This window comes from Aythya marila (genome assembly GCF_965140915.1).
Source record: "Aythya marila genome assembly, chromosome: 5".
In the NCBI taxonomy this organism is placed as follows: Eukaryota; Metazoa; Chordata; class Aves; order Anseriformes; family Anatidae; genus Aythya; species Aythya marila.
This window is the reverse complement of record NC_139046.1, coordinates 10,054,218-10,081,413: the sequence shown is the minus strand read 5'-3', so window position 1 is coordinate 10,081,413 and position 27,196 is coordinate 10,054,218. Positions and strand designations below refer to the sequence as shown.

The 27,196-nt window shown below is 37.0% G+C and overlaps 1 protein-coding gene across 1 annotated transcript in view; it reads left to right on the top strand.

The window, feature by feature from the left end:
* Window positions 1-22,247, top strand: part of TDRD9 (tudor domain containing 9) — a gene marked incomplete at both ends in the record, with an annotated part of 63,824 nt that extends 41,577 nt beyond the window's left edge. Inside the window, 18 exons of the mRNA XM_082762780.1 lie at window positions 1,660-1,704; window positions 2,473-2,526; window positions 3,605-3,721; window positions 4,576-4,683; window positions 6,487-6,587; window positions 7,291-7,464; window positions 8,744-8,855; window positions 10,018-10,230; window positions 11,462-11,551; window positions 13,039-13,299; window positions 13,733-13,882; window positions 14,959-15,029; window positions 15,413-15,522; window positions 15,672-15,768; window positions 16,419-16,557; window positions 17,652-17,761; window positions 20,792-20,864; window positions 22,155-22,247. Of these exons, the coding sequence (XP_082618906.1) occupies window positions 1,660-1,704; window positions 2,473-2,526; window positions 3,605-3,721; window positions 4,576-4,683; window positions 6,487-6,587; window positions 7,291-7,464; window positions 8,744-8,855; window positions 10,018-10,230; window positions 11,462-11,551; window positions 13,039-13,299; window positions 13,733-13,882; window positions 14,959-15,029; window positions 15,413-15,522; window positions 15,672-15,768; window positions 16,419-16,557; window positions 17,652-17,761; window positions 20,792-20,864; window positions 22,155-22,247 (2,118 nt within the window). The remainder of the gene's footprint in view (window positions 1-1,659; window positions 1,705-2,472; window positions 2,527-3,604; window positions 3,722-4,575; window positions 4,684-6,486; window positions 6,588-7,290; window positions 7,465-8,743; window positions 8,856-10,017; window positions 10,231-11,461; window positions 11,552-13,038; window positions 13,300-13,732; window positions 13,883-14,958; window positions 15,030-15,412; window positions 15,523-15,671; window positions 15,769-16,418; window positions 16,558-17,651; window positions 17,762-20,791; window positions 20,865-22,154) is intronic.
* Between the last annotated feature and the right edge of the window lie 4,949 nt (window positions 22,248-27,196).

Genomic DNA, 27,196 nt, shown 5'->3' with positions numbered 1-27,196 from the left:
TTAGTATCAATTGTAAGTCAAATTTTACTGCTGTGAAGGAGCAGCACAACTTTGTACCAAAGGCAGGCAGCAAGAAATGGGGTAAAACAAATTGCATCGCTCAGTTTCTGGGTATGTTTTCTGCTTTTCACAATCTCCTATGGCTTTTGAGGTATTTGTTCTACTAAGCAGCTGGAAAACGGTGTGAAGAGGAGAGAAAGGGTAGGAGCACACCATTATTTCAGTCTCCTGCTTGCTAGAAGTAGAAGCAAATTTTAAGCAAGACACAAAACAGTTAGGTTCTCTTGACCCCCTGAGATCTTCTTTACATGGGGAGGCAGATTATTTCCAACCAAAAAGGTGTATCTGTATAATTCCACATACTATCAAATTGATGTCTTGTCACTTCCAGCAGAGCAAATGGTAGTTAATCAGTAAGCAAAATAAAGTTACAAACATCAATCACTTGAATCACATAACGTTTGCAATTCTTGCATGTAACACTTCTATGACCCAGCCACACTTTTCAAACCTTCAGTAATGCTTTCTTAGACCTACATTTTGCAGCCACATCACTGGGTGTGCTTGAAGACGAGCAAAAGAAGACGCAGAGTTCTTGCAAACCTTCAACAAAATCAGAGCAAGAGTGCTCTTAAGGTTTTTCTTACCTGCCTAGGAACCAACCAAGCAAGAACCATGTTAAGACTAAAATCCTGAAACTGAGGTTGAAAAGGAACTCAGGAGGTCTGTAGTCTGATCTCATGCTCAAAGCAGGTTCAGTGGTGAGATCAGTTAAGGTTTTTCAGGGTTTTACCTAGCTGAGAGCTTGGAACAGAGCTTTGAACAGAGGAGGGACTGTTCAAAGTGTATGGGCAACCTGATCTGTCTGATTGTCCTAGCAAATATTGCCTAATACCCAACTGAATATTAAAAGTAAAGCTATGTTACTAAACTTACGTTCCTGGATCACTTTTTAGTACAGTGTCAACTTGTAAATTCTGCAGTACAAAAGACACCGAGATACCATTAGTGTAGCAGAATGCCCTGAGATGACTAGGGTGCTGGGACATATTATGGGAAGGCTGGAAGGTGTGTGTGTTCAGTCTGAAGAAGAGGGTGCTTAAAGGGTGATCTTAGTTGGTAACTTCATCTACCTACCAGCGGAAGGTAGAGTAGAGGGAGGGAGCCAAACATTTTTGGAGGCCTACAGCCATGGGACAAGAGGCTGTGGACACAAACTGCAGTGAGAGGTTCTGTTGAGGTGCTACAGTGTGGAGGGGTGGAAATTGACTGTAAGATGTATTCAAACAGTAAAGTAAGTTGTCCACAGAGGTTAGGGCATCTCCATTCTTGGAGTTATTCAGAACTTGATTTGATAAGAACCTCAGAAATGTGATCTAAGTTGGCCCTGCTGTGTGGGACTTTGGAACAGTTGAAGAAATCTCTCAGAAATTACTCAGTGATTCAGATTTCTTTATACTCTTTAACCTTTGTAGTATCTATTAGCCCAAGGGCATCTCTGGTTTTTAAATTAGTGCATCCAAAGTATCCTCAGTAACTGTAGTAATGTGGGGAAAAAAATCATGGATTTCAATGTTCTGTGATTTATTTATTTTTTTTGGGGGGGAAATAATTATTAACAACACTCTCTACCTGAATACTAAGCCACTTCTTTCTTAGGCATGGCAGATCTGCAGACAAAGAGGAGAGTTAAGACATCCTAAGGTTAGTTAAACTTTCTTTTTTTCCATTCAAGGTTGGTCACTTTAGCATTGGCATATTTGGTGTTCTTAGTGTAAGCACTTTGGGCTGACAGTCTTTCTTTTTCATGGTTACAGTTTTTCATAAGTAAATAAAAGCACGGGTTTTGAGGGATCACAGCGAACCAGTTTGTGACGCCAGTGCCACTTACTTTTAGATAACCCATTATGTTGTTGCTTTCATAGACTGATCAATGGCCAGAAGGTTTGAAATCCAAGCAGAAAAGAGAAATTGAGCTGTAGTTGAAAGACATTTCTATAATCATAGGTGTCAAGGGGGTATTTTTTCTGTATGTAAGATAAAACTTCTTTGACTTCTCCACTTCTTTCAGGCCATAAAAATTTTATGAACACTAGTGCATAACATGCACTGAGTTACAACCAATGTCTGAAGTTCTTCATCCTGATGTTCTGTTTGTCTGCTGTTGTCATGCTATTAAAGCAGATTCTGTCGTAGCAGCACAGAGGAGTTTATGGTTTATATGAAAAATCTCAATGTCCTGCAGCTGCACTGGTGGTAACCAAAGTAGAGCTTTAGTCAAATCTGTAGTTCTTATGCCAAGTACTTGATTGGATGCAAAGAATGCTCTGAAGTAAGATCAAATTCTTCTGTCATTTTATGTAATTACTATTTGTATCTACATGGAAGAATATGAGGGAGAACTTACTAGTAGTATAGGAAACATGATTCTAGCAATTTTTGCGCATGCGTTTTTTTTGCTTTCTTTTCCAGGATGAGCTTGAGTGGGGTCGATCAAATTTTATTCATATCAAGAAAGTTAGAGAGGTAAGCTAAAACAGATCATTCTTATTCTTATGTAAGTTTTTCTTAATTTCTACAGATGTTAATACCCCAAATAGGCCTACTTAGACAATATTATTTATGCATCTAGGTATATATTTTCTTTAAACTGAACACTTAGTATTATCTCTCAACTTTCAGAGAAACAACAGATGTTTAAAGTGACATTAAATAATTAACCATTAGTGCCCAGAGGAGGCCTACAGAGGTGGTGAAGGGTCTGGAGGGGAGGATGCACGAGGAGCAGCTGAGGCCCCTTGGTTGTTCAGCCCCGAGCAGAGCAGGCTGAGGGGAGGCCTCATGGCGGCCTGCAGCTCCCTCACGAGGGGAGCGGAGGGGCAGGCGCTGAGCTCTGCTCTCTGGGGACAGCGACAGGACCCGAGGGGACGGCATGGAGCTGGGACAGGGAAGGGTCAGGCTGGGGGTTAGGGACAGGTTCTGCACCCAGAGGGTGGTCGGGCACTGGGACAGGCTGCCCAGGGCAGGGGTCACAGTGCTGAGCTGCTGGAGTTCAAGGAGCATTTGGACGCTACTCTCAGACACAGTGGCTGATTTTTGGGTGGCCCTCTGGGGACCCAGGAGTTGGACTCGATGATCCTTGCATATTCCTTCAAACTCAGGATATTCCATCATTCTAACCATTCAACATAAATCTTAGAACTATAGAATGGTTTGGATTGGCATGGACCTTTTAAAGATAATCCTGTCCAAATCCCCTGCCATGGGCAGGGACATTTCACTAGGTTGTGTTGACTAAACCCCCATCCAAACTGAACTTGGAATACTTGCAGGGACTTTGTTTGGTGTCACTTAAGAACTCGAGGCCTGCAAGAGGCAAGAATAAAGCCTGAACTTGAGGCCTTGAGGCAAGAGTAAAATCTAGTACTGCAAGTTGTTCTAAAACCTAGAGTAGAGATGCGAAGCAGTATATTAGGTGAAACACGTACAATTGTCACATAAAAAGTAAGGGGGTTTGCACACTTGCTTAGACTTGTACTAAGCTTTAGTTTTCATTTGTGGACAGTTCTTAACTGTAATTTATAACTTAGAGTTGGAATTTCAGGTGGCAGAGTTATTTAACCTCTTGAAAACACGAGTCGGAGAACTTAACATGTTTATTAATACTCAGCCATCTGCTGTGGATGAGGAATATCTATGTAAGCAACGCTTCATTTTGCAGGTAATGCTGTAATGACTCTTTGGGGCATTATTTACAAAGGTTACAACTGGATGTTTACATAGCAGTACTGACAAATTAGTGTTATACTCAGTGTTTCAAAATTTACCATGAGTGCTAGTCCTTTGGTTACCTCTTCCAATTCTGACAGCTCATCAAAATAAAGCAAGGTGATACCGAGACAAAGTTGTATCTAGGTTAATCTTTGTTAAAATCATAAAAATACTCTGAAGATGGATGGTTTGAGTTGGAAGGAGGGGAGCTAACATTTATGAATACAACCTTTTCGCTTGTTTTGAGTGCTCAGTTTGGACTGTTACTGGGGAGAAAAATTAGATTCCTTTCAGCTACTGTAACTTGTGGATTTTTAATGACATTTCTTTTCCTATTTGGACTGATTAGTAGGTGTTTGGTTTTTTTTTTTCATGGATCTATTTATCATATATTTATCATGCCAGTGGCAATTGGTTTAACTGTGTTAGCAGTGAACTTTCCAGACCTAAATCATTAAATATGGTATGATGTAATGTGAAAAGTGAACAGCTGTCATAACAGTATTTTTATGTGAGTTTATTAAAAATTGAAATGAGGGTTAACCATTATAATTTTCATAGACTAAGTCTGCTTGCAGAAATACTAAATTATTGTTCCAGAAGTTGAAGTCTTCTCATGGAAGTATGTTTTTAAGGGATAGGATTTGCATGAGTTAAGCTTTACTTTGAAACTGCAGTAATTATTGGTAAGAGACAGACAAACATATGAAAATCTGCCAGTATCTCTTTATACTGCAACTATATCTCTTTTTGAGGAGCTGAATATAATGAGCTGTAACTTGCAAAATGTTTTCATGATTTCAGGTTGTAATGGCTGGTGCTTTCTATCCAAACTACTTCACTTATCAAAAATGTAATGAAGAAGTGGCAATAAGAGACCTTGCTGGCAAAGATCCGAAAACCACTGTGTTGGTATGTTAAGATAGTGAATGTCTTAATCAAGCATTAAGTAATAAGAATATGTAGTGTTAGGGTAGTGTTTTTCATTTTATTTTTTTTTGTCCTGGGCCTGGACAGAGATAATTATCTACCATGATCTGCACTTGCTGTCTTCTCTCCCATCTCCCTTTCATTTAATGTAATAAACATTGTGTGGGTGGGAAATTTAAAAAGGATTCTTACTGAGAACTGCGTCTATGCATTAGACTGGTACTGTCACACAGGCAGCCAATTCCAAAACACTACAAATATTTTAAAATGTACTTTTTATGAGTACTTTTTTTTAAGAGTACAACATTAGGCTGTTTGTAAAATGAGCTGTTGTAACTTCAGTGTTACTTGTTTGTAATATCCTTCTTGGTACTATACTACACGTTGTTATTGTGAGGTTACTCAGGTGTTGCACCCTTCCTTTTTTTTCCTTTGTAGACATATTTTTAGCTACCTGAATAAGTGTAAGTTTTAAATGGTTGACTTGATTTTGCTGAATGGCTTGCAGTTTAAACTAGAAAATATTCAGTGTGTCTGAAGTAGGTATAACACTGTAAAATAACTATGCTTTATGCTTAAAGAAAATAACTCTACAAGTCAGTGAGCCTCATTGAATAGACTTATATTTGCACAAGAGAAAATAAGTGAAAAGGAAGGAGAAAAAGCATATTGGTGAGGAATTTTGTCATGATTAACTACATATCCAAGAAAAGATTGCAGTTCTGCACAAAAGGAGTTTCTGGCACGGCATTTATTGAACACAAATAAGTTTACAGATTACGCCAGGCTTAGATCATGAAGAAGTAGCTGCTATGTGCTGAGCCCAGTGGCTCAGTCAGGTTTTGATCATGTTGTAGGCCACATACTGAGACTTTGATAACCCAGCTTGGATACAAGGGTGCTGTGAAAGAAGACCATGTAAAAATATTAATGTACCTGAAGGCAGATAGTCTGCCACTCTTCTCTGTTATGCAGATCTGGCCAGTTTGTGATAGTAGGTAATCAAGTTGATCAGGCACGACTTGTTCTTGATAAATTGATGTCTGTTTCCATTCACCTTCTCAATCGTATGATTGGAAATGGTTTCCGAGAAGACTTGCTCCATGATTATCTTGGTAACTGGAGTGAAGCTGACCAGCTTGATGTTCCCTAGCTCATTTTTGCCATTTTAAAAACAACTCTGATATGTGGTAGTTCAGCCAGAGTGTTCAGGGCTGTAGTTTCTCCAGTTTCCCAGATAGTGCACATTGTCCATCATTGAGAACTACATCCTAGGCAAGGAAGCTCTCCTGTTAAGAGCAAAAAGGGATATTATGCTGCTTCTAGGAGAAATTATCAAAGAAATGTAACTACCAAAGAAGCATTTTTGCTTTTTAGCTAGACAAAGAAACTAGTTGCCTGCTGGTTTGAGGAGGGTAGGGCAGCATTTCCGCAGAGAAGCTGTGGATGCCCCATCCCTGGAGGTGTTCAAGGCCAGGCTGGATGGGGCCTTGGGCAGCCTGGTCTGGTGGGTGGCATCCTTGTGCATGGCAATGGGGTGGAACTGGGTGAACTTTAAGGTCCCTTCCAACCCAAGCCATTCTGTGATTAGCAGCCAAACTTGGATTTTAATATCTTTTCAGATTCAAGAATTTAGTGTGTAGCAATTTTTAAATATGGGTTTTAGTTTGAGTATTGCTATTGCAGCTCAATGAAGGAGAAAACTAACAGATGACCATTTAGGTGAAGTTAATAATACATTAAAATAGTTGAATGTATTCAAGTTTATTTTGTTTTTCTTAACAGGTAAAGAATATTCCGCCCTATGGGTATCTATACCATAAACAGTTGCAGTCGCTGTTCAGACAGTGTGGGCAGGTAAAATCGGTTCTATATGATGGATCAAGGTAAGTACAAAATATTTTAAGTATCATGCTTTTCTCTTGCTCTCAGTTCTGAGGCTAGTAATCGACTTTTTTCTTTGTCAATGGTATACTGATAAAATAAGTTTATTATTTAATCTGTTTGGAATCAGTAAATTGTTTTTAATGCATTGGCTGGAATAAGAAAGATAGCTTTGAACTTCAATATGTGTTGATGAGAATAATATTTGGTAAACTATCTCCTCAGAGACCACCTTCTGTTGTTTCTTCTGTTGTGTAACAGGGGACCTTAACTGCAGCTGATCTGTCTGTATTTGTTTCCAATTATTTAGTGAATTCAGTTCATTGGTACCATGAGATTGGTTTGCACAAACTGTGTGTCTGGCTGGTTTAGCTGGTCTGCATGCTGTCTGTGGGCCACAACTGCTCAAAGATAATTCATGTACATTTTCCAATCTCTAATTCTTTTTTATTTACATATATTTTAACACTTCTTAAACTTGTATTAAACTTAAACTTGTATTAAATATGCTCAGCAACCACAAATACAAGTAAAATTTTAAGTCCTATAAGATTGTTAGGTAAAGTATGTGAGGAGAATACTTCTTACAGTTTTCTGTCCTACTATGATAAGGACATGGAAAAGAAATAATGAATTTTCTGTTTTTCTTGTTTTGTTTTTGATTCTTCAAGTATTTGTTTTTATTTGGTGGAATTTTTGGAACAGGGCTTTCGTGGAATTCTCCCATAACCCAATGGAGGGCTTTAAGATTCTTCCTGCAGTATACATGTCAATCAAAATGTTACAGCTGAAAATTCCTCTTGAACTGGAAGTTCATTATCCAGATGATATCCAAAGGCAGTTGCAACATGTGGCGGCTACAAGCATGGAGTCTGTAAGGTAATCATATTCCATAGGGAAAATGGATTTCTGTGCAGTGAGAGTTGAAATGAGGTATATAGGATTCAGTGGGATTTTCCTTGGAAGTGTCAGCAAGGGAGAGGTGTTAAGCTCAAAAAACAGAGACATAAACTTCGTATAAACAGAATCTTTTACAGAGATAGAAATAAGAGAAATCTGAGCGTACTTTGTCTTTCTTTAAGGTTGTAGTCCATTTGCTTTAGGCATATGGAAACAGGGCTTTATACAGTATTTTTGGTTCATGACAAAGTAGGGATTTCTAGGATAAATAAAGGAATGACATTTGGGGAAGTAACAGAAGGGGCAGGGAGGTAATGTAACAACAGAAGTAGGGGAGGAGGAAAATAACAGAAAACACTGAGGGATGAGATATGGACAAAGATGACTTACTATATCTGCTTGTTCTAGACAAATCTGGCACAGGGGTTTCATTGTTACATTCAGTCTGTGAATCTTAGCATTACCAATCTGGCAAGTTGGCCATATGTCCTAGCCAAATCAATCTGTCTAGCTCCTGATTGGTCTGTAGTCATTTAAATATTTTAAAATCCAAAATCTAAAATCGGAAGGCAGGAATGAACTGTGAAGGCTCAAGTGTGAGTGAATACTTCACTTCCAGTTGATTGTACTTAATTATTAAAACGCTTCCAGCAGTTTCACTGTGCCCCAAACTGTACTTAAGATCTTAATGAAAATTAATTTTTAAGGGATTCAAGAAGGAAGTCTCTTAAGCCAGAAGGCTAACTTCTGTCATGTAAAGGGAAAGCTATATTTCAGGGGAAAAAAATGATACGCTGAATGTGTCTTAGTGCTGTAACATACTCAATTTATTAAAAAGCAAACAAACAAGCAAAAAAACAACCTTCTAAGGCATGCCATAGCAAAGAAAACTCACTATTTATTTAACCTTCGTTCTTTGGATTTCTAGTAACCTGATTGCACAGTTTCTTCTTAGTGTGTATCTTCCTGTATTTGGTCATAAAGATGTTAGTTTCTCCCATAGTACATTGTTTCTCTCTACTAATTTTAAGTTAAAATCTAATTAATATATTTTTAAAATAAAGGTCTTATGTACATAAATGCATCCTAGGTACTTATCTTTTCCTTGCAAAATGTCATGACTTCTGTCAATTAATTTTTTTCCCTTCACTGTGGATGCATACCTGTGTGGTGAGTCAATGTAAGTAGGAGTGAAGGCAGAAAACCCAGAATTTTAACTTATGAAGTATTTAACATTTTTATTCCATAAATGTTTTAGAGTAAATGTGGACTATCAGAAACAGACAGTAGAGCCTGTGGAAATCTCATTTGGTACTACAGAACTGTCAAAGATGATTCCAAGTCGTCTCCTGTCCATCAGTGTAACAGAGGTAGGAATGCTATAACCCTGAAGTAAGTCATATCTAGTAATCAGTACCTAGCTAACTTTGCAGAGATGGGTTGGGCCAACTAGCTGGTTACAGTTATCTGGCAAGTTTTATTCAGAAACTGCAGGTGTGAGACATGAGTTGTTACTGCATGACCACTTCAAGAAAACACTGCATACATAGAAAGTTGTGTTAGGAGAAAATTACGCTTATGTACAAATACTGCTGAAATCTGAAGCTGAAAATTTTTAAATCTCATGTTCACTATTGTATTTTCAAAAAAAAAAAAAAAAAAAAAAGAATAATATAAAGCAATATATATGCTGCTGAAATTCAAAAAGTAAAAAATAAAATATATCCAAACCATTAGGATAATGGAAACTATAGGCTGAAGTATTAAACCAACTCTTGGTAGAAGTGACATGTTTTTCAGTGGCAGAAAAGAATTTTCCTCAGTTTATTCAGCTAAGTCTCTTGGTCCAAATAAGTTACTGGATTTGATGATCAGATGCATTCCAGTCCGTTAACGATCTGTGCTGTACAGTTTTGTTCACTATGATTAGTTTTAACTAATGGTCCTATGTATTTATTTACACTGTGAGCATTCTTTTTTAATCACATTTGATGTAAAATCTGAAATGGTAGATGATATCAGTAAGCAATCCAAAAAAGACTTTATTCAATTTGATTTGAAATAACAGTGTTCATTTCAGTTTCCTGAAGGGATGGCTAATCATAACAGTAATGATGCTGATTTGCTGATGTATGTAGCTAACTCTGGTCTTCTTTAGCTAACAAGAAAGTGCACCATAGCTGTGTTCATCTATTTCATCTATCTCATATACCTTACATTTTTAGTGTGTTGATTTTGTTTGGAAGTGGCCTTCTAATAAGTACTTTGTGCTCACTGCTTATCTAAGAGCCTATTTAGATTAAATGTGTGTTGTAATTGCACAGCAGAGACATATAAAAACAACATTATATAATAAAGACCAACCTTTTATGAGAGGGAAATGCCTCACTGCATTATTCCAGTATGAGAACGCTTCTATGTTTGTCAGGAGTAGGACTGTTTTCATGTATTTTGCTCAAAGCTGTTTTATTATTTGATGTAAAAGAATGAAATAATGAGAGATCTGAAGCTGTCTAATTCTTATACTTTCAGATAGTAGAAGTTGGACACTTCTGGGGATACAGGATAGATGAAAAAAACAGGACTGTTCTTCAGGCTCTAACTGCTGAAATTAACTACCATAACCTGGTGGATTTGTCAGTGTCTCCATATCCAGAGTTGCTTTGTCTCGCACCATTTACTTGTCTGGAGAACAGAGTATACTACAGAGCTCGTATTCTGTATGTTTCTGGAGATTTTGCAGAGGTATGCTAATATGTTATGTCATATTGAATTGGTATGATATAATTGGGTTAACAATCTTGGAGCTATTTTTTTTTTTTACTAAGCAATTTGACTAAGCATTATTTTCATGACAATTATAAACATTCTAGTAAAGAAACCTAGAAAACTAGAGCTAAATTAGTCTTAATAGAATGTTGCCAAAAGAGATGAATAACATTTTTTTCCAGAAGACAGGAGTATTTATTTTAGTCTTAAAATTAGAGGATACAGTAAAGTGTTGTGTATGCTGAAGCAGAGCAAAGCAAAATAAAGAAGAAAACTTCTGGCTTCAAGACTTGTTTTAGTTGCCTTTTGGTAGCTTTTTCACATGGGCAACCTCTAGTCATCTTATGCTTGGTTCTGTTTCCTTGATAATTTACAACTAATTAGAAGCGCCATTATTATTTATAAATTCTATAGCAGGAATTATAATGACCTCCCTAAAATACGACTTCACACGATATTTTTCCCCATTCCTGTTCAGTTCTCTGGCCCATTCCACCTGACCTTTTTGTATCAGTATTTGTTGCTGAGTTTTCGATAATCAGCGAGTTTCATCGGAATGTTTTGGCCTTTGGGGCCAAAATCAGCAATGAGAATTAGCACCACAGTTCAAGACTGATCCCAATTTCCCAAGCCAGTACTTTTCTATTCAGCACTTAAGGACAGACCTTTTGTTTTTTGTAAAACTGACCTTTGCACAGTCCATTTCTCTGCTGAATTACTCAATTTTTATTTTTAACATACCTTGGTGTCACCATTATAAGCAAGCAACAAGGCTCAGTATCAACTCTAAAGTCGTGAAAAACCAGTGAATAATAGTGCTAACCTCATCGTTGTCCTTGCTTCTTTAAAAGCAGTTAATTTAGGTAGTGCTGTTCATTGTTTAAAAAAAAAAAAAAAAAAAAAAAGATATACAGATTTAATTGCAGGGAGAGAGAATTTCAAAGAAACTTACTTTCTTTCTAGATTTAGCAGATTTGCATTACGAGTGGATGTGTAAGCAAAGGGATCAAACAATAAATATACAATTTGACCTATTATTCTTGACATGTCTTCATATGCATATTTTTCAGATTGAACTTGCTTCTCTGTCACTTGGTAAGATTGTACTGTAATTATTAAACTTAATTGTCACTTTCCTTGCTTACGATTAGCATTTCTAATTCTGTGGAATCTCTGATGCTCTTGATGCTTTTTTATTTTTCTCCAGGTTTTTTTTGTAGATTATGGCAATAGATCAAAAGTGCCTTTAAAAAAACTGAAAGAGATTCCGAGCCATCTTCAAGAGCTTCCTTTCCAGGTAGGGGTTGGTGCTATTTGCTGCTTAATGGATATTTTCACGTCGTATCTTTGAATCATAATGCTTTTCATCATAATAACAAACTGACATGTATTTCGGTAATGTCCTACAACCTGCAAACCACCTTTACTCAGGTGGATAAATGTACATCTACACAGGTGAAGTATTTCTTGTGTGTGTCTGATGGCTTTATATATAATTGTAGAGAAATGTTTTGTCCTTAGGGGCACTTGCTGGGGAAAAGGGGAGGATACAACCCATGTTGTATTTTTTCTTTAATTGAATGTTTGAACTAAACCTGTTTCTGTGACTCACTGGGTTCCATCTCCCACCTGCAATCACAGGAACAGTGGAAAGAGAGGAAATTGCTCTAACAGCTGACTTAGGTTGCTTGTTGATTTTTGGTCATCAGTTGCTTTGCTGTTATCAGTTCTATGAGAAGCAGAACTTCCTCTCTAGAAAGTGTTGTTTTGGTTCCTGTATTGCCTGCTTACATGAGAAGCTCAGGAATAACAGGTTGAGCAGTAGATCAACTGTGCTTTTGTTTAAGAACCACTGAGCAAATGATAGCTTCATTTATAGAGCCTAGGAAATGGCCTGGAGAGGAGAAGCTGTCAGTGACTAGTTCAATTTCTTTTCCTCTGCTTAATCCCCTTTGTTTCTGCCACAGATAAGTGGCAGTGTAGGATCTCTGCTTATCTGCATGGCAGAAGTCTGTAGTCACAGTATCTTGCATAATGTTTGCATGCAGGGTACTTTTGCTTCATCAGTGCTCCTGCTGTGCTATACTATTAGTCACAGGACAAATAGATGGGAGAAAGCTTTCTTATATTTAAAACAGGTAGAAGGCTCTGGTTTTGCTTTGTACCACTTTTTATCATTTTAGCAAGAAACATTCTTTGAGTTTTCTTCAGTTGTAATAAAGGGAAAGCTATTTCTATTCCATGCCTAATCTTTAAATGACCTACCCTTATACCTTTCCAAAATTATGGCTAGAAGAAAAGAGTTCCTGGTTTAAATTAATTCAAAGCCATAATTGCATGTAGTGATTGTGGAAATGGGTTAAACTAGAGCTGACTGACTCTTGCCTGCCAAGGGCAGAATAGCTGTAGCTGTCCTGCTATTTTTTCTATTACCATGGTCAAAAAACTGCAGATTGTAAAGTTTTCCCAGAGAAGGCATTTGTAGTCTCAAAAGATTTGAATGTGGATGGTGAATTAATACTGAATTATCTTTTATTTATGCCTCATTTGCAACTATGTACTAGTATTGAAGTGATGAGAGATGCAATGATAGCTGTGTTGGCAAATACAGAATAGGAATTATGCCGGTAGCTTTACAGCAGTCTTAGGAAATTAACATAAGCCTCTGCAATAACGATGAAATAACTTTATAGTTGAGTCAAACTGTTGAGAAAATGGAAGATTTTTGTCCTGATTTCTCAGCACGTATTCAGGCAAACATTGTTCTTACTGTTTTTGCTCTAGGCTTTAGAATTCAAGATATGCAAGATGCGTCCATCTGCAAAATCTCTTGTATGTGGGGAACGGTGGAGTTACAGCGCTAGCCAGAGATTTGCCTCGCTAGTAAATGGTTATACTCTGCTGGTGAAGGTGTATTCAGTTGTGCACAATGTTCTGCACGTGGATGCTTTCCGTTACTCGAGGCACAAGGACCTTGTGAATATTAGAGATGTGCTTATTGAAGAGTGTTACGCTGAACTAGCGGAAGAATCATACAAATCACAAGTATGTTCAGTAAGCTTCTTTGACTCTTCTTATACTAAGGTATTTCAGCTCAAACTGTCTGAAGTCCTCAGAAGTTGAGCGAAAGTTTTGAAACTGTGCCAAATGCGACTAGACAAGTAAAAATACGTAGTCCTGTTTAAGCATTTCGATGTGTTTAATAAATATTGTGCTCTTACAAAAAGCATTGCTGCATTGAGACCCCTTTTGGAAGAGGTGTTTGTTTTTCAAAAGATAATGGAATTATTTGAACTGCTTCATGGTTCATTGAAACTGAGTTTTAATTCCTGCATTTTTCATGGTTTATATCAGACAGGTGATGAAAGCATTGTTTTCTTGTACTTCTATGTCTGTGTTCCTTGTGTACACACACAGAAGAAAAACAACCATAGAAAAATGTGTTTCATGGCTTTAAGACACTTTCATTTTTATGTAGCAAAGCCATGATTTGCTGAAGGGATTATTTATTGACCAAATGAAGAAAGAAGAGAAAACATCGGTACCTTCAATAGAGGAAGAAAAGCATTTAATTGAAAGATTATTGAACTGTTTTTCTGGCAGTAGATCTGGTGCACCAACCCATAAGGTAATGAGTTTTGGTGTGGCATTACGTGATCCTTTGTCTCACATTATTAGAACACAGATGAAGACTAGAAGGACCTTTAATAACAAACCATGTTGATGCTATTCATAGTGTACTCTACATCCTGTGGGTAGGAAGCCATGATGTGACCACCACTGCAAACTAATCTGTTGCAGCTTTTAATGAAGTTTTGAGGCATAGCCTTAAGAGCTAACTGAACTGGCTACTAGCAAGTTCCAAGGCAGCTCTTCAAGGACTGCAAGATGTAGGTAAAATTGAAAAAGTGAACGCCAGTGTTCCAGTGCATAGACATCTTCATTATGTAAGCTGCAGCAAAAAGCAGGGTTATGACCCTATCGATTCTTCTGGAAACTTTAACTTCTTTTTAAAAACTATACAGAGTGTTAAGCTAAGGAATAACTAAGGTGACACAGGGTAAGTGGTTCAGAGAATGCTGTGCTGTGTGATAGTAGTGAAACAGTGGGTGTTCTTCAGCTGTCAATCCCAAACTGAGAATTTACTCCTACTTAAGTATTTTGAGACATTTAGTCACTACTAAGCTGGAATATAAAACAAGGTTGTATAGGATTGCATCCTGTTCTGTGTTCTGGTTACAAGTTAAACCTGGTCTACATTATAACTTTACCCATTTCAAACCTGACAAAATTCAGGGTTTCAGGCACCTACTTGTGCTTAGGTTACCCACAGGAATAATACTGTTTAACTACTTACTTTTTCTAAAGTGTGATATTTCCAAGATTAAAGACCTGCTCATGTAAATAAAAATAGCCTGATTTTTGTTAGATGCTTTATGAAGTCTGAACTTAAATTCCTTAAGCCTGTGGGAAGTTGTGAATTCCTAGTACCCGTGAAAAGACATGACTTTCGCTTAGGTGCCTCAGCATGCGAAGCTTGCTTTAGATGGGTGATATGAAAATGTTACCTGTTCATCAATTCAGTGTTGCTCAGTGCACACACAGGATCTTGAAATGCATTCTGTATTTTCATTTATAAAGTATTTTCATGGGGAAAGATCCTTAGGCTGGCTAATGAGAACGTCATTTGTTCTTTTATTGAAGGTGACAGTTTCTGGCCCATTCAGTCCTTATGAGGTAAAATGCTACAGTATGACCAAAGTATCCAAGTTCAGGTATGGTAATGATGGTAATGCTCTCATTGTGAAGCACAGACGTGTTCTGAACTGTTCCTTCTCATAAACTGGCAAAACCCATCCTCATTACTCTTGCAGATTTGTACAGGGTTTTTAATCATTGAAAATACAAAAGTAGTAAAGCCTCAATTGCATTGAAATACAGACTACTGCTTTAAGAAAAGTAGTTTTATTGAAGATGTCTTAATGCCTTAACAGAAAATAGTATTAAGTTGTATACATCCACTAATAGAGATTCTTATAAGTTAAATCCATTAACTGCTATCCATTCAGGTTGTACTCTGAAATAAAAAGGATTCATTTCTTACGTTTGTATGTTTGTTTTTTTTACCGTTGGAAATATTTTTCTATTTTCTCCTCAGAAGTGTTTTCGTACACAAGGAAAGCATAAATTCTGTTGTTATCGATGATGCTCCAGAAGACTCCTTTCAGCAGTTGTTGGTTGCCGCATCTTTGTCATTAAATGCCAATGGTAACTCCTAATACAAATGTTTGGACAGTTTTTCTGGGCTCTTTTATATGAATAGCTGTGTGAACGAATATGTTACTTCAGTTCTACATTACATCTTTTTGAGATTAGCACTTTCATTACGTACTTCTTAATTTTTTTTGTGCTGACAGGATCTACCGTGCTTTTAGAGGAAACATCTTTGATGCCTCCTATTCCTGGCCTACTTGCACTCCTTAGCATGCTGTTTGCTCCTGCTATAGAACTTAGGTATTAATGTGTTCTTAAAGTGGCTCTTTATTTTGTTTAGGACCCTCAGAAATTGGCGACAGACTTGCTTGCTCTGATTTCATTATTTAGTATATTCTCTTCATTCCTGTTGATACAATTCTTACCTTCTATCAGCTTTATTATATTGTATGCTAAGACAGATTGTTTCACGTATATAGAAATCGGCACTGCAGACTTGATTCTCACATTGGTGTAATACAGTTCCTGACGATTGTGCAGGAAGTCTAGAACTGGGCAAGTTTTAAATCCACATGAGGAGAGAAACTTGCGTGATTTTTGTGAAAGCTGAGCTCTGGCAGTTGGATTAATGTTAGGTTTTGTTTAAATTCTCATATCTGTGGACTGTTGTTTCAACACAGGGAAACTGGCTTTGCTTTATTTAAGTTTCAACTTGCATATGTGATTTTTTTTTCTATTTTGTGACTGTTTTCAATATTAGATCTTTAGCTTTATTTCATTACCTTAATAAAAAAAAAAAATAGAAGTAGTGTGACTAGATGTAAATGTCTAAAAGTTTTTAGCTTCTTTAAAACTCTTGTATCTTGTTCTGCATAGCTTAGACAAATTAAGTCTGTTTTCATATAAGTTTAGTTTGTTAATCTCTAGGTGTGACCATTTTCTTTGTACAGGATTGATGAAAGTGGAAAGAATTTTACTGGTGTTCTGTGTGGCTTGGGTTGGAGTCAGACTCGTCAGGTTCCACTGCTTCCAGAGAATGACATGGAGCTGACATTTGATGTGCATTTTGGAGTAGATGACATATCAGAGGTAAAAACATGTATATTTATTTGCCTTATAGTAAGAATTAAGTAGAATTTGGTACATCAGAACTTGGTAACAGTTCTAGTAGCTAGAATCTAGCAGTTGGCTATCTTAAGAAAATTGTTGAAGCTTTTTGTGTCTGTACTGTTTGTTTAGAACCTTGGGCTTCTAACAGAGAAAAATAGTTACCCCCTATATGTTTTACTGAATAAAGTCAATTATTACAGTACAATACTTTGCTTTTGTTTAGAAAAGTTTACATTGATTTTACACTCCTCAGATATCAATATTTGTTATGTTTTTAGAATTACTGGTTTTTAAAGATGAGCATAGTGGTTTTTCTTTGCAATCTTCAGTTTGATTTCACAATTCTGAGAAGTCATCTGTAGTAAGCTTCTCCCGGAGCAGATCAGTCAATAGATAAAAGCCCTTGTATTCCTCAATACAGTGTTTTTGTAACTTGCAGACAGGTCTGTCAGAGGACAGTATGTACGCTTTCTTGTACAGCATAGTAAGTTGTATTTAACCTGTGCTTCAGATTTTAGATACCGAACGACCTCACATAACCTGAGCAGTTCTGTGTACAGGTATAGCAGATAACCAGTGTATTCTAGAGGCTTTTTAAGGATGTAGTGGACATGCTAGTGTGCAGATGAGGTGAAGTATTATTTTTGAAAGCATCGATTTGATGTGTGTGATATCTGTAATCATGGCACCATACCTGTAATGGTAGCACCAAGCTGTTGCATTTTTAACAATTAAGGACAGATTGAGAAAATCCTTAAAGGTTTCTATGGAAGGAATCTGTGTTGAAGGATATCCAGACAAGTGGTAAGTAGCCTGTGTCTTCTGTAGCATAGCTGATTAAACTTGAAGATCGATTTCAAGCAGCTGGAACTATAAACCTCTTCTACCAGCAGTGATGCATCTGGAGGAAGAAGTGTTTCTAAAGCTTCAGATGTTTTTGCTTATGTTAATAATATTTCAGTTAAAATTGAGTTTTATGGGTGCCATAACCACCTTCTGTACATGTCAATATGCTATAACCCAGAACTAGGACTGGTGTATAGTACTTCATATTCTGTCACTTATTTTTACAGATAAACATCCTGAGGACAGCCATTAATAAGCTGCTCTGTGAATGTGCAGCGTACTCTGACCAAGAGAAAATGACACAGCTGCAGGAAAACATTCGTGAGATGCTTCTAAGGTAATCATTTCTAGAAATAAGAACTTGTGTTTCACTTTCTCAGCAAAAGCAAAATAAATGATTGCTTGAAGCATAGCTCAGGTTAGGCTTTGGGGAAATGATAATATAGGGTGTTTTCATTTAATGATGCATTTAATTTACTTGGCTTATTTATGAAGCAGTATGTTCAACAACTTTAGACTGCTTGTGGAAGCACTGGTTCTTCAGGGAAGCCTGATCACTTAATAGTCATAAAACCTAGACTGTAAAACCTGTTCCACAAGATACCAGTTCTGATGTCTTTGCTTTTGTGCACCCAGGACAAAGCTACTGAAGTCCTATGACATAAGAGCACAGAAAAATTCAGATTTTTTTCTCCCTCTAGATGAAATTCAGACTGTGTGTGCGCTACCTTTCCTCCCTCAACAGGCCTGTTGAGGAGAGATGCTGCTGGAAGTCCAAAGTTAATTTGTGAACTGAAATGAACTGAAGGAAGGCCACCTGCCTTTTTCTCCAGCAGGCATCCCTGCTTCTCGTAACTGAAATGCTGACTCCAAAAAGGTTGTCGTAAATCAGTGCAGCTAGTCTTGAGAATTCTTCCAGCTTGCAGTGTTTGAGAAAGGTTCAGGGGAGCAAGGTCAATGAAGTTTCCCTGTAGCAGTTACTTCCAATATCTGTGATGGCAGAGCATGCCATGAAAAATCTTCCTTGGTTTATAAATTTAGTGTGCATTTTTAGTGCTCTCTACATCATCATCAGTAGGCTTTCCTCATCCTTACCTGGCTCTGTATTGAACAGATTTCAAAAAAGAGCTGACTGGACTTAAATTAACTTAAAGTGAAGTTGTTGTGCCCTCTAGTATTGCTCTTCTGTCTAGCAAATGTGACCCTTTTCTACAGTAAGCTCTTCTAAAGTAACTGTGCCAAAATGAGGTAGTTTCTCATACTGATACAGATCAGAAGCTTTTAAGCTTAACTGCTAATACCTTAGGTTATCAAAATGGTTATCAAAGCAAGCTGTTCATGCTGAATTAGTTTTCAGGTGTTTCTTGTTTGTTTTTTTTGAATGTACCTGTTCAGTTGATTTTTTTCCCCTCCAGCTGTGAAAAGATAACAGCCTTTACTAAAGGAGTATGGGTACTTGCTTTAATTTCCAATATTGGAAAGAAAATGAAATACAGTGCATTTTATAATAAATTAACAAGTGTAGGGGCAGTCAGTCTTAGCATTTGAGGCACTGAAGAGGAAATGAAATTAAAAAGCCATGGAAAACTGCCAGAAGATGTGGGCTAGATGATACCTAGCATAGGTTAGCTGACCAGCAGACATCTCTTGCAGGAACTTGTCAGCTTCAAGCTAGCTATTTGTGGTTTGTGTGTACATCCAGAAGGGGGTGGAAGAACTTCGTGGAAGCTGTACCTCAGAGATGTACACTACTTGCACTTCCAAGTGAAGTAGCACCAGTGCAAACTGCCAGCTCCCTGTTGGTGTTTCGCATCTGCAAAATTCTTGCTAAAGTACCAGCTGTTGGACGTACTGCTGATGCAATAATTAATTTCCTGTTTGTGTCCTAGTACCTCAGGCCAGTTGGTGTCTGTGTTGCTTTTGGACACTGTCATCTACTACCCTGTTTAGACTTCAAAGCTGAGTGAAGTTTGCTTGCATGATTCATGTGGTAACTGCAGGGAGAATTCAAGGAAAGTGGAGAGAGAAAGAAGCATAACCACAAGACGTTTCTGAAGGTGCCTGTTTGTCTGTGACAGTAACAGTTTACACTCAGACATCAACTCTAAGATGAGAAGTTGAGGACACAGAAATGTCACTGCTATTTCTTGAAGTTTATCAACACTTGGTATTGTTTCAGGACTTCTTTGGGGTTGGTCGCTCAGACATTTACAGCCAGTCAGGAAGGGAAGGAGCAACCACAGGTCCTTGGTGTTGCTGTCTTTACTGGCTCAGTCAGTGCTGATGCTGACAGCTTTTCTCAGCTATTCTCAGCCTTCTGGGTGTCTGTCTTTAGGATTTAAACCTTCCTGTGGTGACGTTTTCCCTCCTGGAATCTTTATGCTGCTACTAATTCTGTCCCACCAGTCCTACTGCTATTTTTTCTACCTTTCTTACCTCTTTCTGGCCTTTCCACAGTTGGTTCTTGGCTGTCTGAGTCAAGGCTATTGAGCCATTCTGTGTTTCCCTCTGGGACACAGGCAGCTAAACTTGGGAGCTTACAGCAGGGGTTCTGCATCGTGGGGAGGTGTCATCCTATCAAGAAACTAGAAGTGATTGTCTCTTTCTTCTAGAAGGTAAAAAAATGTGTTACTTCAGAAATTTCAGAAAAAGAATCCAGAATAAAAGGAATACTCTGGTTATTGTCATGTCCCATTCCTATGTTTAAGATCTTTGATAATTTTGACTATTTTTTCACCTTAATTTAAGGACTTGAAGGAAGAAAAAAACAGATTTTGTTAGTAATAGTAAATACATACAAATGTAGCTTCAACAATCTTTAATTACTTTTTTGAAAGCTAATTATATTTACAGTGTGTCACCGCTGCTTAAGACTAAAATGTGCATTTGAAAAACACATCTAGACAGAATTAATTAAAGTCTACTACTGCTGTACTTTGCACAGCTTGAGGAAATAACAGGAGCAGACAGACAATCTATAGTAATAGAGTTGTCTTGCAAAACAAAATGCCCTAAAAATAGCTTTATTATATGTTATAGTGAATAAGCATGTAAGCATAAAATGTACAGAATAAATGATATTTGCAAATTTTAGTACTTTATCAATTTAATAAATAATACTTACTTCAAACAAACTAACAACAAAAAAAACCAACCCCACATTTACTGACCCTGTAAGTTTATCTTTCAACTTCTTAAACTAAAGGGGCGAAGTACAGGTAAGTGAACCAGTTACACTAAATTAACATGGAAATTTAAGATTCCTTTCAGCATAGACACCTTACAGACACACGGCTGTGCCTGCTATATACATTTCTTATAATTAAATGCAAGTTTATTTCTTAAGGTTATATTTATTTAATTCCAGTTTGATCTGCAAATCACGACCTCGAGATAATACTGTTCCTAAGTGGTATGAGAAGCCGTATCAATGGAATCAAGTAAGTGTAGAAATGCAATTTAAAAATAAATAAATATATGAAAATGGAGTACCCCAGTATACTTAGTTAAGTGGTCAAAGGTAGAATTTCCTTTGATAGGAAGTCTTTTGAGCCTGAGGGTAAAAAAAAAAAAACAAAACAAAAAAACAAAACAAAAAAACAAAACAAAACAAAAGCATACTAAAATTGAAGATACTGAAAGCACTATAGGACTGAATTTTAGGCATAAAAACCGTTCTGCATGCATCTGCCTGCATCGAGAAGGTATTTTTGTAGTCTTTTTTTTGTGTACAGATGTTTAGCCTTTTCAAACAGAACACTATGATATTTGAGTTGAGCTTGTAGAGGCAGCTTTACCTTTGGAAGTTAAAATTTTGTATTCTTCCTATTAAATAGTTACAACATTAAAGATAAATTTTTCTTCAGGATTTATCTGGATGCATATTTTAGTTTGTTTTGGGTTGCTTTTTTTCAGGTAATTTTTCCTCTTAAGCTGACAGATGTGCTATATTTTAGAATTGCTGTGATGGGATCAGAAGACAGTGTTCTTGAAATCTGGGAAGGTTAGAGCTGAGGAGTATAGCTTCCTACTCATAGAAATCTGACCTTTCTTAAAGGGCCTCTGCAGGCCATTAGATTCCTTGTGTGGTTCTCATGATAAATGAGTGCATATTCTTAAGTAGAAGTGAGTGAGAAATTGCAGAGTGAAGGAATAAGAATTGCATATGCACCCTCCATGTCACTTTCTTACTCTAAGGCATGTAAATAAGGGATTTGGGTCTCTTCTGGAAAGACTGACAACAGTGGATAAACACCAAGGGCACATGTTTCCAGTAGGCATTCAGTAAGGGTCTAGAATGTGTCTTACTGTCTTAAGCCTAAGTATTTTTATATACAAATTGCTTTTTCTTTGGTATTGTCAAGATCATCTCTTGCTCAGCTATGTTAGTGGTTAGCTTTTTGTAATGTGTTAATGGATAAACCCTGTATCAGGATTGCATTCTAGTTTAAACAGTTTCAGGGCATTACTTATGTCATCACTTAACATACTATCTGTAATGCCCTGGAAATGACTGTGGCATAGAATTCTGATTCAGGCAAATCTTGAGATAAGAACTATTATTATAAAATGTCTTATGTTGAAATAGGTAACATACTGAAATGCCAGTATGATTTGAAACAGTCAAAACCCTTCGTAAGTAGAACAAGGCAGTATTTTCCTTAACTGTGTTGTATAAGGAAGCATTTATTAGACTGAATTGTAACTTTGATCTGTTGTCTTCTGATTAGGTGGATTCACAGCATATCATTGACCAGTCAGAAAAGCAGCAGGAAAGAGATGGCCTTTATCAGCTACATAAGCTTGTTGTGTTGAATGTTTAAATATTGCTTGAAGTCCTTCAGAGGAAGAGGTATTACATGTAGTCTAAAAAATTGTGTTCTAGATAAGCCTTGGATGTTTGTTTTGCAAGACTGTTCCTTAAAATTAGTGTAAGTGTACTGAAGTAGAGCTTGGTGTATGTTTGCTCTTTAAATCAAAAGTATGCTGACCTAGAGCAGATGGTTATTCATAAAACAAACTTACTTAAAGCAGGATGCAGTTTTCAATTTAATAATATTGCTGAGTAGGTGTATCACAATGGACATGAAAGACAAAGCAAACCTGGGTTTACTTGTTCCTTTTCTGTCTGAATGCTCATGAGTAATGGGTCATGATTTTTTTCTTTATTTTTCTTTGTCTAGTTTTTGCAGTTTCTGAAGTCATATAATGGTATTGTCTTTGTAAAAAAGTCAAAGGAAGACAAAGATTTGGATTATGTTCTGATCTGAAGTATAACTTTAGATACAATTTTTAATTTTTTTTCATACAACAAAAATAATGTTTCCTTTTCCTGTATGGCAGAAGAATGCTTTTGAGTTACTGATTCATTATACCTTTGTTTCATCTTTTCAGCTTGTTTTTCTGATCCATGAGATCTTTAGTACTAAAAATGAGGTCAGTGGTTTCAGTGTTATATGTAGAACTGAAATGGGTTTGTCTGTTCTGTTGTGCAGTCATGCTTAATAAAAGTTAAATTTAGTTATTAATGGTGTGTGATTGCGTTCATGAAATACATGAATACAAAAGCAGTATATGGAAGAATATTCATCTTTTCTGTTTTAACTCAGTGATTTGAAGATCATGTAATACTTAGTCTTCTAGACAGAAACAATTGTCACAATTTAAAATTAAAAAAGGAAGCAGATTTGGGGAAAATGGGGTGATGATTAATTTAAAGAAATGATGTTAAGTTGTACTTAGAGTGAAAAGGAGCAGTTGTATATTAGGCAATTTCATTAGCTTATTTCCTCCTTTATTCAGTAACATTACTTCCTCAGATCCATTTTAGTAATTCCTGTGAATCATAAGCTATCATACTTTATAGTGAAATGGTTTAACAGATTTTCCTAACACACTGTTTCTTGGACAACAGTATTTCTCAACTGAGTGTTGTAAACAAATTGTGTTACATCTAAACACCCTTGGGGGTAAACGAAACACACAGAACGGCAAATCTTCACTCTGCCTACTAGTGATGGGAATTTCTGTAGGAAAAGGTAACTTTGTAATAACATCATGTATATCACAGATTTTGGAATTTCTTCAGAAGGAGTCTTCATAAGGAATACTGAAGTTGACAGAGGAACAGTATGTATTTACTATAATCAGATTTTTTAATCTATTGATAATGTGTTGTGCTCTCCTGGTTGATTCATGTGCATGTGCTGCCATCTGCTGGGGTTATTAATGTGCTTGTTGCACTTTGAACTTCCACTTGCATGATGTAATTAATGCCTTCAGTAAAGAAGAGATCCTCTGTAATGGCTCGTGTCCAAATAAAACTGGTAAGTTTCTGCTCTTGTCCTTATAACAAGAAGAGTTATTAACTCCCCCCAGGCCAGTCCAGTAACCCATAATCTGCCATTAGTAACTTGATATGTGTGAACTTTTTTTTTGGATTGGGGTATTTTTGTTTTGTTTTTAACTCTTCAGAGGTCCCAATTTTTATCTTAAGGTGCTCATGCTGTCAGAATGAGATTTCATTTGTCACTCTTCACTAGTAATCATTTATATTGTGTATTTCTTCCATCACTAAGTTCAAGGCAAAAACATTATTTGAATGTAAAGTATTGGTCTTATTAGCTAGTATTTTAATTCTTCACAGCCTTCAGTGGTAATGATAAAATGATTAATTGTGTTGATAGGTGCTTCTATCAATAAGTGCAAGTCTGAAGATGGACCTTCATTGTTAGTCATAATTTCACCCACAGCTGCAATGAAATCAAGTAGCAGTTATATTTTTAAATATATATATTTTTTGCCATTACACATTATTAATTTTGGAACTTAACTGCCATAGGCTGTGCTAGAAACAAAGCATATAAACAAGTACAGAAAATAATTGGAACTCCAGGGAAGGCAGATCCTTCAATAGCTGTTAGAAGTGAGGGACTCAAGCTCCCTACCCTACTGAATTCCAGAACTTGAGGAAATGCATTGGAGGAATGCCTAGTTTTTTGTCCTTTACCAAATGTTTTCTTTTGCCACATATCAGGGTGAAGAATATTGTTTACTTATCCTTTTAAAGATTCCATAGTGAGTCAAACTAATTCTAAAAATTCCTTTTAAGATTGAAACCTCATCTTTTACTTTGGAATCAGCAATAGTAAAATTACATAGTAAGGATGAGCACTAGTGTAATAAGATGTCATTTAACAAAGTATACACACTAAATAGGGTTGGTCAGGATATGTAGTCTGTTCTTTGCCTTACTCTCTTCTATGGTCTCCTACTCCTGTTTATGCAGGATTCTCTAGTTAAAATGACACCAATAGATGTTCTCCGCACTCAGATTTTCTCTGTTAGGTGTAGAACTTTCAGATGCAGATATGTCATGCAAATACAAACAGTCCTTGCCAAAAGGACTCAAATTTGAACGTGAGGTGCAGTGGAATGCGATTATGGATAAATACAACTTAAAAATAATAATAAAAAAAAAAAAGAAACCGTTGCTAGTTGCTACATGATTTATGACTTCTCATTTCTGTAAATTAGTATTTGAAAAGAATTTCAACTGTTGAAGAGTTTTAGCTGATAATAGATTTGGTAAACAGCCTAGATCTTTTAGTTTATACTGAAGACTTGCAGTTTTCATAGGTTGCTACTTATCCTGGTTACATCTGGATTAGAACATAGAAATGAGTTAGGCAGAAGACTTCTGCCTGCCAGGCAAAAAATAAAGACAACTTGGGGCACTTTTGGAACTGCAGTTCAATATATTAACTGTATGAAACATCTGACTCTTGAGTAAATTTGGCAAACCCAAAGTACAGTGATTAAAATGCTGAAACTGAGAGAGCATATGAATTTCTCTAAAAGAGTGACAGTGTCACGACAGACAGTGACGTGGAGTTTGGGAAATCGTTGGGCTGGAACTACTGTAGCCTCAATTTGAAGTCTGTCATGCTTGCCTGAGGCAATGATAACATTACTATCCCCAATGTAAGGAAAACAGTTTTCATAATCTATTTCTTTTAAGCTATTATGAACATTGTTGTCAGCCCAAGCCAGCTGATTGCATTCAGCCTCAGTACCCATCTTTGTTCTTCAAATGAGTATATTAATCGCTCCTTAGCAGTCAGATTATCTCTGTAATTTTTCCTGTATCCTTAAACAGTGCAGAGTAAGGTGGTTTCCAGAAAGGCAGGTTTTGAGAGGAGAGAGCAGGAAGGATATGAGCAGGATCTTAACCTAATGGCAGTGTTATGGGTTATGTATCAAAAATAATGATTCCAAACGTCTGCTAGCATTTTTGAGGAAAGCTGCTGTGTTTAAAACAAAACAAAACAAAAAAATAAAAAACAATGCATAGTCTAGACAATAGCAGCAATGGCAGAAGTACCTAGTGTGTTGAAAATGCCCAGACTTCAGTGTCATCTTCCATTTGCATTGAACAGATTGGGAGTATTTTTTTTTTTCCAAACACCTTTTTTAGCACTCAGTTTTAGACTGTGGAAAAATCGTAGATATGGAGCTACTGGAGAACGGCCAGTGAAGAGACATGAAGATGATAAAGGGCTGGAGTGCCTCTTCTATGAGGAAAGGCTGAGAGAGCTGGGGCTGTTCAGTCTAGAGAAGAGAGGGCTCAGGGTGGATCTCACGTGAATGTATATCAACTGTCTGAAGGGGGGGTTTACAGAAGACGGAGCCAGGCTCTTTTCAGTGGTGCCCAGTGACCGGATGAGGTAATGGGCACAAACTGGAACACAGAGGTGTTGTATCTGAGACTGGTTGGAACTGGACAGTCAACTGGAACTCTCCATTTTTGGGGATGCTCAGAAGCTGCGTATACATGTAGACCTGGGCAGCAGGGACATTGGCCCCTGTGATCTCCAGAACCTCAACCTTCAGTGATTGTGAAAGAGTTTTTGTTTGTTTTCCAAAAGTGTAGATAGGAAGGTCTGAAGCCACCTGTTACAGGTTACCAGAGAATTATAGAAGATTTATGAACACAGGAGTAGGGGAAAACCATCTGAAATGAAGAACAGCAAGAAAGCAACTAGAATGTACAGCTTTCCTACCAAGCTGGTGGTTTTAAAAGGTGGTGAATGACAGCGGAAGGTAAGAAAATGTTTTTTTGGAGACTGACCATATAGTTAGGCTTCAAAATTTTTTGTTTTGTTTATCTCACTTTGCGAATTATTCATTTTTAAGAGCCACCCCATAAAGAGCTTTGGTTGAGTTTCATAGGGGAAATGGGGAACAGAAATAAATATGCTGTGGATCTCTGGACAGGGAGACTGTTCCTAGTCACACAGTGCATGGAGTACCCAGAGTTCTTCCAAGCTCTGGCTTTGTTTTTGCTTGTTTGCAAAATGTGGTTGAAAATGTAGTTCAAAACCTAAAATTTTATGTCTGTTGACTATGCCAGCTGTTTTTCCAAGTACACAAATGACTAAAAGATCGAAGAAATACAATCTCTGGTTCCTAAGTTGTTTCGTTATAGTACTTGAGCACATTCTCTACAGTTACTTCGGTATAATCATATTGTTCTGAACACTTCTACACAGGGAAAGAGAAAAGGATATCATTTTTTAAAAAAGTGACAAACCTTTCACAAAAAATGCGACAGTCACTCAGGCTTGATGTAGGGCATCAAGGACAGAAGTAATACTAGGCTTTAATATACCTGTAGGTGTGAAATCAAGCAATTTGAAATGAGCTTTTCCTTCCTTGTGGAAATTCAGCATTGAACTCAAAGCAGGGTTAGGATTTTCACATGGTACTCCCC